The 14817-nt window shown below is 61.7% G+C and overlaps 2 protein-coding genes and 1 pseudogene across 5 annotated transcripts; all 3 read left to right on the plus strand.

The window, feature by feature from the left end:
* The first annotated feature begins 1694 nt into the window (after positions 1-1694).
* LOC113837240 (zinc finger protein 580) lies at positions 1695-5547 on the plus strand. 2 transcript variants are annotated; one of them, XM_027430658.2, is made up of 2 exons: positions 1695-1827; positions 4820-5547. In XM_027430658.2, the coding sequence occupies exon 2, from the start codon at positions 4832-4834 to the stop codon at positions 5348-5350; it is 519 nt and encodes a 172-aa protein (XP_027286459.1). In that variant the 5' UTR covers positions 1695-1827; positions 4820-4831; the 3' UTR covers positions 5351-5547. The 2 variants fall into 2 exon arrangements, with proteins under 2 accessions (XP_027286459.1, XP_027286460.1); XM_027430659.2 differs by having other exon boundaries at positions 1703-1827; positions 4778-5547.
* On the plus strand, positions 1712-13500 carry LOC113837239 (coiled-coil domain-containing protein 106). Of its 3 annotated transcripts, none has more exons than XM_035449285.1 (6): positions 1712-1827; positions 10198-10369; positions 10511-10601; positions 10689-10865; positions 12030-12242; positions 12744-13498. In XM_035449285.1, exons 2-6 carry the CDS (start codon positions 10343-10345, stop codon positions 13058-13060), a joined length of 825 nt encoding a protein of 274 aa, XP_035305176.1. In that variant the 5' UTR covers positions 1712-1827; positions 10198-10342; the 3' UTR covers positions 13061-13498. The 3 variants fall into 3 exon arrangements, with proteins under 3 accessions (XP_035305176.1, XP_027286454.1, XP_035305175.1); XM_027430653.2 differs by having other exon boundaries at positions 10506-10601; positions 12744-13497; XM_035449284.1 differs by having other exon boundaries at positions 10198-10601; positions 12744-13500.
* LOC113837241 lies at positions 5962-7557 on the plus strand (annotated as a pseudogene).
* Positions 13501-14817: the final 1317 nt, after the last annotated feature.

The raw sequence follows: 14817 nt of genomic DNA on the forward strand, positions 1-14817 counted from the left end.
AGGTAACAGTAACTGTCTCCACCTTTCTGCTCGAAAGATGCATACCCTGCCTCTCAGATGCTCCCCGAGACCCAAGGGGCTTCCTTTAGCTTAAATGGGTCATGTGTGCACCTGTCAAAGGGCGTGGCCACTGTTACAGGTTCACAGGCAAGATGTGGCTACAAAGGTGTGTGCCACCACTGCCTGGCGCTTGTTTTCAAAGGTGTGTGTGTGTGTGTGTGTGAGTGTGAGTGTGTGTGTGTGTGTGTGTGTGTGAGTGTGAGTGTGTTATGCCACCCGGTTCCACTTCAGGGGAGCTGGGATTAAGTCAGGACTTGAGAGGGCCACTACACCCGGTTTTACGCTGTGCTGAGGATCGAACCCAGGGCGCAGGCTCGCTTGGTAAGCGCTTCACTATACCTCCAGCCCTGCTCCAGGCTTCACTTTCCCCATACGCTCAGCAAGAAATACCACGTTTCCCTTTCTGTGTCGCATAGCTGGCAGGAAAGGTTATCTTGGCAGTCGGGAGCCAAGGAATGTCACCAAGTTACTGTAAGCATGGCACTTTTTTTCTCCCCCCTACACCTCCTCCTTTACTCTCCCGTCTTCTCCAGCCGGTTTCCCCGCATGTCCAGTGGAGCACTCCACTGGACATGCGGGTCTATACAGCACCTCCTTTGGCTGGTGCGCCTTCTTCTTCTTCTTCTTCTTCTTCTTCTTCTTCTTCTTCTTCTTCTTCTTCTTCTTCCTCCTCCTCCTCCTCCTCCTCCTCCTCCTCCTCCTCCTCCTTTTTCTTCTTCTTAAGATTTTATTTATTTATTATGTACACAACACTCTGCTTCCATGTCTATCTGCACACCAGCAGAGGGCGCCACATCTCATTATAGACAGTTGTGAGCCACATGTGGTTGCTGGGAATTGAACTCAGGACCTCAGGAAGTTAAGAGCTAAGTGCTCTTCACCTCTGAACCTCCTTCTTCTCCAGCCACCCATGGCAACTCTTTTTGAGATTTTAAGATTTTATTTATTTATCATGTAAACAACACTCTGCTTCCATGTCTATCTGCACACCAGCAGAGGGCGCCAGACCTCATAACGGATGGTTGTGAGCCACCGTGTGGTTGCTGGGAATTGAACTCAGGACCTCAGGAAGAGCAGTCGGTGCTCTTAACCCCTGAACCATCACTCCAGCCCTGGCCCCGTCGTCTTTGGGCCGTCGGTTCCCCCATTTACGGGACGTCAGGGCTGCCTCCCTGCCGCACCCCAGCAAAGCCCTGGCCCCTGGGCCCCAGTTTCCCCGCTGGCTGCACCAGCAGCGACGCCCCTGCCTTGTGTAGCGTGTGCCGAGCGCGGAGCCGGGGCGGGCGCGGCAAAGCGAGCGCTGCGAGCTTCTTGCCAGGCTCCCGTTTGCCGCCGGTTCAAAGCCAAGGAACGGCTGGTTGTCCGGTTCCCAGGATGGGGGGCGCGTCCCGGGGGCGCCTGCGCTACCGCAGCTCCTTCCCGTCGGCCACACCCGGCCCCTCCCCCCGGCCACACCCCTCCCTCCCCCACCCGCCCCCACCCGCCCCCCGCCGCGCGCCCCCTACTGGGGGGGCCGGCCGACTCCGGCCTCGGAACCTTCGCGTGCGCAGCGCGCGTTCCCGACGGCGCCCTTTCCCAGGGACGCCGCCCCCCTCCCCCCCCCCCGCGCGCCCCTGCGCCCCCCGACCGCGCGCGTCCCCGGCGCCGCCGGCCCGGAACTACCCGGAAGCTCGCCCAGTGCCGCGGCGCTCGTCAGGGCAAGCCCGGGTCCGTCCGGGACCTCGGCCCCCGCTCTCGTCCCCCGGACCCGAGAGGCTGCTGCACCGGGTACGGGGGCCGGGATGGAGGGAGGAGCTTGGCTCGGGCTGGGCGCGAGGCCGGCGGCGGCGGCGGCGGCGGCGGCGGGGCTCGCTCTCTCCCGCTCGCTCTCTCCCGCTCGCTCTCCCGCTCGCTCTCCCGCTCGCTCGCCCTGGGTGTGGGTCGGGGCCGGGAGGCCGGGAGGCCCGCAGGGGGGCGTCGGGAAGACGGGGGCGCCCCGAGGGTGGCCCCGGGGGCCACAGCGGGCCCGGCTGGTCCAGGGGAGCGAGGTGCCGGAGCGCCCCGGGCGGGGGCCGAGCATCCTCCCCTCCGCCCCGCTGCCCTCCCCCGGGAGGAGGCGGAGAGAGACGAGAGATGCCCGCGGGCTGGGGAGAGCCGGCGCGGGGACGGGGGAGCCGGGGGTCCCGCTGCGGGAGGGGGAGGAGGAGGGTCAGGGTGCTTTCGGGGACCCGGCTGGGAGGTGGCGAACGGGATGCAGCAAGATGGGGGCGCATCTGGGAGGCAGGCGGCTGAAGATGGAGTAGAGATGGGGGGGGGGGGGAAGGATGGCAGACCCCTGAGTGCAGGGTGGACGGTGGGGGAGGATGGCAGACCCCTGAGTGCAGGGTGGACGGTGGGGGGGGAGGATGGCAGACCCCTGAGTGCAGGGTGGACGATGGGGAGGATGTCCAGACCCCTGAGTGCAGGGTGGACGATGGGGGGGGATGGTCAGACCCCTGAGTGCAGGGTGGACGGTGGTGGGGGATGGCAGACCCCTGAGTGCAGGGTGGACGATGAGGGGGGGATGGTCAGACCCCTGAGTGCAGGGTGGACGATGGGGGGGATGGCCAGACCCCTGAGTGCAGGGTGGACGATGAGGGGGGGATGGTCAGACCCCTGAGTGCAGGGTGGACGATGGGGGGGATGTCCAGACCCCTGAGTGCAGGGTGGACGGTGGGGGGATGGCCAGACCCCTGAGTGCAGGGTGGACGATGGGGGGGATGGTCCAGACCCCTGAGTGCAGGGTGGACGATGGGGGGGGATGGCAGACCCCTGAGTGCAGGGTGGACGGTGGGGGGATGGTCAGACCCCTGAGTGCAGGGTGGACGATGGGGGGGATGGCCAGACCCCTGAGTGCAGGGTGGACGATGAGGGGGGGATGGTCAGACCCCTGAGTGCAGGGTGGACGATGGGGGATGGTCCAGACCCCTGAGTGCAGGGTGGACGATGGCAGACCCCTGAGTGCAGGTGGACGTGGGGGGTGCAGACCCCTGAGTGCAGGGTGGACGGTGGGAGGATGGTCAGACCCCTGAGTGCAGGGTGGACGGTGGGGGAGGGATGGCAGACCCCTGAGTGTGGACGATGGCAGACCCCTGAGTGCAGGGTGGACGATGATGGCAGACCCCTGAGTGCAGGGTGGACGGGGGGGGATGGACCCAGACCCCTGAGTGCAGGGTGGACGGGGGGGGAGGATGGCAGACCCCTGAGTGCAGGGTGGACGATGGGGGGGATGGCAGACCCCTGAGTGCAGGGTGGACGGTGGGGGGGGATGGTCAGACCCCTGAGTGCAGGGTGGACGGTGGGGGGGGGATGGTCAGACCCCTGAGTGCAGGGTGGACGATGGAGGAGGATGGTCAGACCCCTGAGTGCAGGGTGGACGATGGAGGAGGATGGCAGACCCCTGAGTGCAGGGTGGACGGTGGGAGAGGATGGCAGACCCCTGAGTGCAGGGTGGACGATGGGGGGGGAGGATGGCAGACCCCTGAGTGCAGGGTGGACGGTGGGGGGGGATGGTCAGACCCCTGAGTGCAGGGTGGACGGTGGGGATGGTCAGACCCCTGAGTGCAGGGTGGACGGTGGGGGGGGATGGTCAGACCCCTGAGTGCAGGGTGGACGATGGACCCCTGAGTGCAGGGTGGATGGTCAGACCCCTGAGTGCAGGGTGGACGATGGGGGAGGATGGTCAGACCCCTGAGTGCAGGGTGGACGGTGGGGGGGAGGATGGCAGACCCCTGAGTGCAGGGTGGACGATGAGGGGGGGATGGTCAGACCCCTGAGTGCAGGGTGGACGATGGGGGGGATGGCCAGACCCCTGAGTGCAGGGTGGACGATGAGGGGGGGATGGTCAGACCCCTGAGTGCAGGGTGGACGATGGGGGGGATGTCCAGACCCCTGAGTGCAGGGTGGACGGTGGGGGGGGATGGCCAGACCCCTGAGTGCAGGGTGGACGATGAGGGGGGGATGGTCAGACCCCTGAGTGCAGGGTGGACGATGGGGGGGATGGCCAGACCCCTGAGTGCAGGGTGGACGGTGGGGGGGGATGGTCAGACCCCTGAGTGCAGGGTGGACGATGGGGGGGATGGCCAGACCCCTGAGTGCAGGGTGGACGGTGGGGGGGATGTCCAGACCCCTGAGTGCAGGGTGGACGGTGGGGGGGGGATGTCCAGACCCCTGAGTGCAGGGTGTGGGGATGACATACGAAGTGGGGAACTGGGTCAGTGGGACTCCCTGCAAGTGTCTGGGGGGGAAACTGGAAGCCACGACAACTGGAGATCTGGGAGGTCCCCGGGGCGGGGTGGGGGGCATCGAGCGGGAGGGAGATTGCCCCATTGCCCCACCCCCTTGGGGCTGTGGGACCTGAGGAGACAGGATGAAGTCAGAGCTCTGGGAAAGCGGGAGGGTGAGATGGGAGAAACATCCCGGAGGCCGCCGGGACCTCGGCTGAAAGGAGGGATGCGCGCAGCGCAGCGGACTCGGGATGACTGCCCGGCGGTGGGTGGGGATGGGGCGGGCGGAGGGGACCCGGAGGACGCCCGAGGTTCTGACCTGAGCCCCGCTGGAGGAGTCCCAGGGATGGGGACCGCAGTCCGGTTTCCCTTTGTAGGGAGATGGGTCAGTAGCGCAGTCTGACAGCGCAGAGCATGGGAACACCTTCCTTTTTAGGAATGTCTGTGTTTGTTTTTTGTTTTAATCCTGAAAGGAAGAGACAGATCTTAACTTCTCTTCCCTCCGCCGCTCCCAGCCGCCGCTCCAGATGCTGCTGCTGCCGCCGCGGCCACCCCACCCTCGGTCCTCCTCCCCGGAGGTCATGGACCCACCGCCCCCCAAGACTCCTCCTTTTCCCAAGGCGGACGGCCCCTCCTCCACTTCTTCCTCGGTGGCGGTGGCGGGGCCGCGGCCACCCCGGCTGGGCCGCCACCTGCTCATCGACGCCAACGGGGTCCCCTACACGTACACGGTGCAGCTGGAGGAGGAACCTCGGGGCCCTCCGCAGCGCGAGGCCACCCCGGGAGAGCCGGGTCCTCGAAAGGGCTACAGCTGCCCGGAGTGCGCGCGGGTCTTTGCCAGCCCCCTGCGGCTGCAGAGCCACCGCGTGTCGCACTCGGACCTCAAGCCCTTTACGTGCGCTGCGTGTGGCAAGGCCTTTAAGCGCTCCAGCCACCTGTCGCGCCACCGCGCCACCCACCGCGCCGGCCCACCCCACACCTGCCCGCTCTGCCCTCGGCGCTTCCAGGACGCAGCCGAGCTGGCTCAGCACGTGCGCCTGCACTGAGCTCCACCCCGCCCTCTCCTGGCCGCCACGTCCCACCCACACACAGCCTCTCTCCCGTCGTACATGCCCAGTTCTGCTGAGGTTAACTGCCTTACCCTAGGCCTCAGTTTCCCCAACTGTCGTCCCCCCCCACCCCCGCCCCACCCACCCCCGCCCCAAAGAGAAACGTCGTTTTGTCTTTTCTCCCGTCTAGCTGTGTGATGTAGACCAAAGTTGTTTGCCCCCTCTGGGCCTGGCTTGTCACTTGCTGCCACTGGGCTTCAGTTCTGGCTGTGCCTTTGCAAGTGATGCGACCTCTCCTGAGTCTTGGTTCTCTACTCTTCCCAAGAGGTGAGGTCCTCGTGGAAGACATGACAAAAAGCACCGGCGCGGGCTGGATCATCTCTGTACTTCCCTCTGATCCCCACCCACCCACCCACCCTCGTTCTTTGCCCAATAAACATTCCACACTTCATTCTCAGGCTCGCTCTTACGTGTGGGTTGAGTGTTGGGAGAAGGGAGATTGGGTCCCGACCGCTAGCACACACCTAGGAACCTTGTGCTCCAATGTTCCAAGTGCGTTCCCAGCTGGAGCTGTTTTGTGATGCTCGGGCGACCCGCCCTCTCCTGGATCCTTGTTGTTTTTTACCTGTGTCCCTATTTTCCAAACCCGGCACTGCTAGGTGCTGGCTGTAGCTAAGGGTCTTCTGTTCTTTTGCTTCCTACAACTGTGGGTGCAACTCCGGGGCTGTCCCTGGCCGCCCAGCGCCCAGAGACTGCTGCACTGGGTACCAGGCAGGGAAGGAGACCCGAGCGGCCCCGCCGAGGGGGCGGACTCGGTAGGGCGGCGTCCCAAAGGACAGCTTTTCCAGAACTTGTCTGGGAAATCTCGAGGTAGGGGCTGCAGACCTAGAAGGAACTGCGGGGTGGGTGGTGTAACGGGAGAACCTGGACATAGCGGGTGGACCCACTTTTAGACCAGGTAGTGGTCAGATCGCGGGAGAGTCCTGGAGGACCGAGAGGTGTTGCAGGATGGTTGCTGGGTGACCTGAGGAGGGCACACGGAGGAAAGGGACTGAGGTCTCAACGTGAGGAGGGAAAACGCCTGCGTGGATCTGGTGGGTAGTGGAGCCCAGAAGAGAGACTCCAGGGGCCTTATAGAGACAACGCACATAGCAAGAACGGAGTACTTGTTCCCCTTCCGGTCCGATCTTACCCATCAGGCCTCCTTTACATCTGTGGATGCTGGCGCTGCTGCTATCTTGCTGCCCCGAGACCCTGGCACTTCCCTCTGTTGAGGCCATGGAGGACCCCCCCTCTCTCGGACAGGTGGGCCCCCAGAACCTGGACCTTCTTCCTCCACAGGATCCCCCCAGGCTTCATCCCCTCCAAGGCTCACCCGTGATCTTCTCGTTGACACCCAGAATGTCCCCTACACTGTGCTGGTGGACGAGGAGTCACAGAGGGAGGCCGGGGCCAATGGGGTTTTGGTTCAGAAAAAGGGGTTCAGCTGTCCCGTGTGCGTTAGGGTCTTTGAGTACATCTTACCTTCAGAGACACAGCGTTGCCCATTTGGAGGTGGGAAGGCATTCAAGCGGGCCAGCCACCCCGAGCGGCACCACTCCGTTCACAGGGCAGGTGGTGAGCAGCCCCACAGCCGCTGCTCTGCCTTCGCCGCTTCCAGGATGAGGGCGAGTTGGCTCAGCACATCCGTGGACACTCGGGGGAGCGTGCGTTCTAGTGCCCCACGCGCGTTCCAGTGCCCCCAGTGCCCGCTTGCCCGCTTGCCGCTTTACCGAGCAGAACGCATTACAGAAGTACATTCGGTGGAGGAAGCATCCCTGAAAGTGCTCTCCTGGGGATCCCAGGGATTGTGGGTCTCCTGACTCTCAGACGCCGGCCTGTGTGACAGGCTGCCTTTCAGAGCCCTGGACACAAACCCAGACCAGCCTCTCTGAAGCGAGCCTTGCCCCGAAAGAGCCTGTGCTTTGGAGCTGTGATGGAAATGCGCCCTCAGAGAGAACAGCCCTGCACCTTGGACACTTGGGGTATCGTTCTGGAGTCCACGTAGGAGGAACGGAGGACAATGTTGTTTGGGAAAACTCTTGCCTTGGAAGTTCTGGTGGTCAGTCAGAAATGGCCTCTGGAGGGAGGACCCTAGACTGGACAGCCAGAAAGCACCCCGTTCTCAATTAGTTCTTACTTTTTTTTTGTTTTGTTTTTGTTTTAGTTTTTCAAGACAGGGTTTCTCTGTGGCTTTGGAGGCTGTCCTGGAACTCGCTCTTGTAGACCAGGCTGGCCTCGAACTCACAGAGACCCGCCTGCCTCTGCCTCCCGAGTGCTGTGATTAAAGGCTGTTCTTACATTTTTTTTGAGACCTCTTAGTTTACACACCACCTGGTATAAAGACCATGGCTGAGGAATGGGAAAGTCTCCTCTAGAGTTAGGCCTACTTCAGTTCCTCCAAACCTAACATTTATTTATTTATTTATTTATTTATTTATTTATTGAGACAAGGTTGTAATGTAGCCCATGGTGTCACCACACTTAAGATCTTGCCTCCACTTCCTGAGTATTGGAACTCACGGCTTGGCTTTTTGCATGCTAGGCAACCGATGGAGAAACATTCCTAACACCACCGTTGGAAATAAGAGTCTAAACGCCACCCCTTCCCCCACTTAAGTTACAAAACAAATTAATAATCTTAGAAAAAAAAAAAAAAGCAGCCGGGAGGTGGTGACGCACGCCTTTAGTCCCAGCACTGGGGAGGCAGAGGCAGGTGGATCTCTGTGAGTTCCAGACCAGCCTGGTCTACAAGAGCTAGTTCCAGGACAGCCTCCAAAGCCACAGCGAAACCCTGTCTCAAAAAACAAAACAACAACAACAAAAAAAACCGAGAACATAAAGCACACCAAACATACGTGGAACAATTTTAACGGTCGTTACCTTTAGTGTGCACCCTGATATATCTTGTAAATCTAGAGTTCACCTTCCTGTATACAATTCTCTGCGGTTTGAAACACTGATCTAGGGCAGGTGGCTCCCCCTGGACGCGCTGACCCAGGCTGCAGTAGATCTTAAAAATGAAGCAAGCCCGAGAGGGAGCTGCTCCATCTCTCGGTTGGCAGGTTCAGTCTCCCTCTGCAAGGCTGGTTAAAAGCCATGCCTCCACTAGGGCGTCAGAACCCCAGAGAGGGCGTTGCTTGCCAAGCGGGTGGAACCTTGCTACAGGCCTAATAAACATGTCTTCTCCGTCCCTTGTCACGCCTGTTTTGTGCCAGAAGCAGTTAGCCTCTTTACACGACTTCTTTTGGGGGGCGGAGGGGAGGGTGGGAGTGTCTTAGGGCTGTGTGTGCTTCTACTCCAACCGTCTGCCTTCAAAAAAAAAAAATATATATATATATATATACCAACAAGCGCTTGGATCTTAAGCCCCAAGGGTGGTCCGGCTCTGGGCTGAGCCTTTGGTGGTGTCGCATCACTGCGTCCTCGCAAAGACCCCGGAGAGAAACTTCCCACTTCACAGGTAAGTAAACTGAGGCTATGCAGGCATGAGGCTGCAGGGATTGGTGTGCAGAGGCTCCACAGGCTGCTGTCTGTGTGTGTGTGTGTGTGTGTGTGTGTGTGTGTGTGTGTGTGTGTGTGTGTGTGTGTGTGTGCTATTCCTGACCCACACTTTGCGGAGATGTAACCACCCCACAACCCATTGGCACATCTGGTTCTCTTATTCCTTTAAACCTTTTCGCGGATGGGGTTGGGGGTTATGGCAGGCTGAGGCGTGTGGGACCAGACGTGTGCGTACTAGCCAGCTCCTCGGGGATCATTAATCTTCCCCGCTGCCTCCTCATACCTTCTGACTTTTCTTGGCCCACTGGGCACACAGCCACTCACCCGGAGGACCCCCGGAGCCGCGTCAGCTGTGCAGGATGAGAATTTCATGAGGATCCCTGCCTGGGCTTTGGGAAGGGCGGGGGTGGGGTGGGGATGGGTGGGTGGCTGGCTGGTGGCTGGGTGGGTTGCCAGGGGCTATCGCGCAAGTGCGGCCCCGACCCCCGCGCAAACGGCGAGCCTCACCTGGGCTCCAAGAGGCGCGCCAGGCCTGGCAGGCCGGAGCCCGCAAGCGCCCGCATCTCTGCGCATCTCTGCGCGCTCCGCCATCCAATTCCGAGACGCCCCCCCCCCCGCCTCCTCCTCTGCCGCTGCGCCCGCTTGCTGGTGGGTGGGCGCTTCTCTGCGCGACACTTTGCAGACGCTCCCTAGCGATGGGCATGGGCGCCGCCGCCGCCACCGTCGGTCCCAGGGCTGGAGTCCTTGCGCGGGTGGGTGAGAGCGGGGACCCCGGGCCCTGTGTACCCTGAGCGCCCAAGGGCGGGGAATGGCGCCCCATGGGCTCCCACGCCGGTTGCCCTTTCGGGGACCCTTTGCCAGGGTCGCCCCCTCCCACTTGTGGGACAAAAGGCGGGGGGGGGGCGCGTCCCCACGCGTGACCTCCCCCGCACTGCGCACGCGCCCGGCCCCCATTCGGGGGAGGGGCTTTGCTGGCTTGCAGGAGCGAGCGCAGGAGGAATGGGCGGCTGGGACTGGGGAAAGCTCGCAGGATGGACCCTCACCCTATGCGTGGAAGTTAGGGGTGGTTTTCTCCCTTCCGTGTGTGGCTTTGGGACCGGAGGTGGCCCATGATGAGGGTCCTCCCTGTTCAGTCCAAAGTGTCCCTGTGGTGTCGACCCCATGAGAAGCCAGAGAATCGAAGGGCCGAGCTCCTTCACAACCAAGATTCCTCTAGGGAGCCCCCACTCCCCATCCCCCTGGATACACTATTTGGAAACCTCAGTATCTCTGTCCCCGAGTATGGTTCTTTCCTCCCCCAGACCACGGCTCCAGGCCGGTGAATCCCTCCTTACTCCAGAGGAACAGGGACTCCATCTCTCCAGGAACTGATTACACCTGGTGACCTGTTTCTGTCCAGTGCCCCTGAGGGCTCAGCTGCTGGGTCTGGAGGAAGCCTCGCTATGAATGACCGAAGCAACCGTAGGCGGACAAGTGAGGCACTTGGGGGACCCCTTCCCCGTCCTTGGCACGACGTTCTGGTTCCCTCTATCCCCGGGGCAGTTATGGTTGGGGGTGGTCCGAAAGGCCCAGGCCGCTTCTGGGGTGACCTGCACTGGCCTCTCCCCAGTGAAGGACGAAGAGACCTCCGTCCCCTTTGAAGAGGCACCCCACTTAGACTCAGAGATTTTCTACAGTCTGAGCCCCTCTCGGAGAAACTTTGAGGGTGAGCTGAGAAAGGGAGTTGGCGGGGACTGGAGTCAGGTGGGTTACTGCCTCATCCTGGGGGCATGACCGCCCCTGCTGTTCTTAGAGCCTCCAGAGGTCACCTCCCCAACCCTGGCCCTGATGAACAGCGTAAAGGCCCAGCTGCACATGGCCCTGGAGAGGAACTCGTGGTTGCAGAAGCGCATTGAGGATCTGGAGGAGGAGAGGGACTTTTTGCGATGTCAGCTGGACAAGTTCATTTCCTCAGCCCGGATGGATGCAGGTGGGGGTGGGGGCACTGAGTTCCCCCAGGACCCGCAGAATTCAAAACCCACTGTTGGGTCGAACTGATGGGGACTTGCAGTTTTATCCTCCCACTAAGGACCATCCATGCCTTCTTTAGGGACTTCCCCAGCCATTTCCTTCCTCGTGTCAAAGAATCTCATTTCCTACCCTGTCACTGTCCCATGACCCATCAGCCTCAAGCCCTTGGCGTAACTGTCTCCCTGTCTGAATTTCTAGCCCAGGTTCATCATCTTAGAGGAAATATCCCTTATCACCTTGCCAGTAGGCCTACTGAAGTCTGTTGGATTCAGAGGGCCCTGAATCATCCACCCACCCACCCCCACATCCATCCATCCATCCATCCGAGGTGCCCTGGAATAGCAATCAGGGGCTTGTTTTCCCACCACTCTGTTATACATATCTTGACTAGTGTTTTTCCTTTTTTTTTTTTAATTCCTCGAAGACTATGGGACCTCAGAACCTGTTGCCCCCCCCCCCCCCCAAGCTCTGCTGCAGGGTCACGGGCTCATTCCACCGCTTTGCTTTAATTTATGACTAACGGCATGGTGGTGTCATCCCCTTCGGTAGGCAGGATCCTGTCTCCTTACTAATCGGCGGCGTTGTCTGCTATCCCTGGCACAGTCCCCCGTCTAGGCTGCCCTTCCTTAGGTCTTTAGCTCTGGTCTTGGAGAACTCAATCTTTATTCAGGCCATAACCCCACCCTCTATATCCCACTGGGCTGCTGGCAGGCTTTCTAGCTGGTGATAATGTCGAAAGCCCCAGCAAAGGGCCTAGGGGTCTTCCGAGGGTCTCGACTACTGGGGACCCAGTTTGGGGATGGGCAGCATGTATGTCCCCTCTCCCTACACTGAGAGCTCTATCCTGAGTGAGGAGCCTCGGTAGGCTCCCTGTCCAGGTGAAGGTAGTTAACGATAGCCTTCCCCGGTACCCAACCTGAGCTCTGATAACCAATCCTCTCACCCAGAGGCCTTGCCTGCCTCTTGGATTTAGACTGTGATCCCCCAAGAGCCACAGACCCCAGGAGCTCCCTGGACCTGTCTCAGGTGAACTCTTCCAATGTCCCCTGGATCCCAGCTAGCTCTATGCCATTTATCCTTGGGGGCTTCACCTGTGTCACAGCTCATTTTTGTCTCTCCTCAGAGGATCACTGCCGGATGAAACCCGGGCCACGGAGGGTTGATGGGGACAGCAGGGCTGGGGTTGGGGGAGAAGCCTCAGACCCCGAGTCCGCAGCCTCCTCCTTCAGCGGGGCATCCGAAGAGGGCAGTGCCAGTGAAAGGAAGAGGCAGAAGCAGAAGGGGAGTACTGGCCGGAGGCGATTTGGGAAGCCCAAGGCTCGAGAGAGACAGCGGGGTGAGTGGGGTACCTGGGACGATGTGTTGACAGGGGTGTCCACCCAGAACCAAAGCCTGAGTTCTGCGGCGATGCCCTGACTCAGCCACATGCGAAACAAATCAGACCCAGCTCCATCTCCCAGGACCCTTCTACAGGGTCCTGAGTTAATTTTAAATTTCGGTCTACACCAGCCCAGCAGTGTCAATCCTGTTTCCTCATCACAGAGGAGGCCTCGGGGCACATCTCCTAGGTGGGCACATGCGAGCCTCTCCCTTCCTGGGGCGACCCGGCCTGCCTTCTTCAGTTAACCCCTGGTCCTTCTCCATCTCTTGCTCTGATCTCTCCTGGTTTTCGTTTTGTTCTCCCCTCTCTTCCTGTGTGGGGCTCATCCGACTCCTTTTTTTTTTCCTTCTTTGCTTTCACGTCTGCCCTCCTGGGTCCCCCCACCCCATGTCTCTGGCCCCCCTGGGTCCCCACCCCCTGCCTCGTTCTCCACTTTCTGCCCGTTTGGCCCTGCAGTGAAGGACGCTGACGGGGTCCTCTGCCGCTACAAGAAGATCCTGGGCACCTTCCAGAAGCTCAAGAGCATGTCCCGGGCCTTTGAGCACCACCGTGTGGACCGGAACACGGTGGCGCTGACCACGCCCATCGCGGAGCTGCTCATCGTGGCTCCCGAAAAGCTGGCGGAGGTGGGGGAGTTCGACCCGTCCAAGGAGCGCCTGCTGGAGTACTCCCGCCGCTGCTTCCTGGCGCTGGACGACGAGACTCTCAAGAAGGTGCAGGCTCTCAAGAAGAGCAAGCTGCTTCTGCCCATCACCTACCGCTTCAAGCGGTGATGCTGCCGCCCCGCCCCGCCCCGCCCCGCAGACCGCTCGCTATCCGGGGCACCGCCAAGGGCCACATGCTGGCCCCCTCGGTCGCCCAACGCTGGGCGCGTCACCTCCATTCCACTCCGCCAGGGCGTCCAGCTCGCTCTCCCTAGCCAGGGGCAGCGAGGCATCTTGGCATCTTTCGCGGAGACAGAGCATTATTCAGAGAATTTAAATTAAAGAGACATGAACATTTTTCAATACTCCGGGCCCCACGTCTTCCTAGGACAGGGATGGGACGGGGGGCAGGGGTGGCCGACGCCACGGGGACCCGGGACCGGTGCGCTCAGCTCAGACAGGAGCCTGGGGAGGGACAGCATGTGGTCGTCCCCAGGAGGCACAAGCGGGGAGGGCGAGCCGCAGCTCCGTCCCACCGGAGAAGCCGGGAGGGAAGCGGACTCGGTGACCTTTAGCTGCGCCCGCCTCGGGGAGGTACCAGGGCGGGGGTGGGGGGGGGGAAGCTCGCCGTGTGCACTCGTTTCTGCCCGTCCGCCAGGGGTCAGGAGATTGCAGTCCCCCGGGGGCGGGGGGGGGGAGTAGGTGGGCGAGCCAACGCGATTGCCAAGGCAACCGGGAGAGCGCAGTCTAGTTTAACGGTCCCGGAGTTAGTACCTCCAGGGGGATGGGGGGGAGGAGGAGGAGGAGGAGGAGGAGGAGGAGGAGGCCCAGCGCACGCGCACTGTGGATTCAGAATGGCAGCGCCACCCGAGCGCTGAGCAAACGAGCCTCCGATTGACGGCTACGCAGGCGCAGAAACCCCCCTCGCCTCCTCCTCCTCCTCCTCCTCCAGCTCCATCGCCCTGCGCAGGCGCCCCGAGCCACCGCGCTAAAAACCTCCGCAGAGGCCTCGAGCACCCGGGCACCCCCTGGGTGCAATTGTCCCGCACACCTTCTCTGGCCTTCCGCGGCCTTTCTCGCCCCCCCCCTCCCCACCCCACCACGACCTCCACCCCGCCCCGTTCTCCCCAACCGGGAGAGCCAGGTGCCCAAGCGAGACCCCGCCCCTTCTCCCGAAGCTCCCGGACCCACCTCTCAGCCGTCCTCCCTCCCTTTTCGGGCCTGGAAGCCGAAAGGAGCCGAAGGCACGGCGGAAACAGCCGAAGTCCTCCCCGGCGCCAGAGGCCTCCCCCGAAGCAGTGTCGGAAGGGAACGAAGTCCTCCGGAAGGGGCGGAGTGACCCAGTGGAACCTCCGGAAAGAGCCGAAGATTAGAATCGGGCTCAGTCTCCTTGAGGGGGGCCGTGAGCGAGCCGCTGGAAACCTTCGGAAAGGGCCGGGGGTCCGGACGGTTAGGATTGTTGTCGGAAGTGACCGACTGCTTCAGCAGGGCCAGCAAGGGGTGGGGACGAGTCTGCAGAGGAAGCCAGAGGGACCGAGACGGTTTGAGTCGTAGGGAGGACCCGAACCGTTTTTTTTTTTTTTTTTTCCTTTTTTTTCTTTTTTCTTTTTTAAACAAGGGGCTGGCGTCGGGGACCGCGAGGACCTCCGGAGTCCTCCGCACGCGGAGACGCTAGCTAGTCTCGGGAAAAGTGACCGGGACTCGGGTAGACTCTTCCCCCACCCCCACCCCCGAGGGTCAGCCGCAGCCGCCTGCAGCAGACTCGTCGCTCTCAGGATCCCCCGAGAAGAGCCGATCGGCTTCGGGAGCCCGGCTCGAGGGGCAGCTCGCGGGGGGCGGGGCGGGGCCGGCCCGGGGTGGGCGGGGGCCCGGGCGGGGTGGGCGGA

This window comes from Cricetulus griseus, chromosome 9 (genome assembly GCF_003668045.3).
Source record: "Cricetulus griseus strain 17A/GY chromosome 9, alternate assembly CriGri-PICRH-1.0, whole genome shotgun sequence".
Taxonomy (NCBI): domain Eukaryota; kingdom Metazoa; phylum Chordata; class Mammalia; order Rodentia; family Cricetidae; genus Cricetulus; species Cricetulus griseus.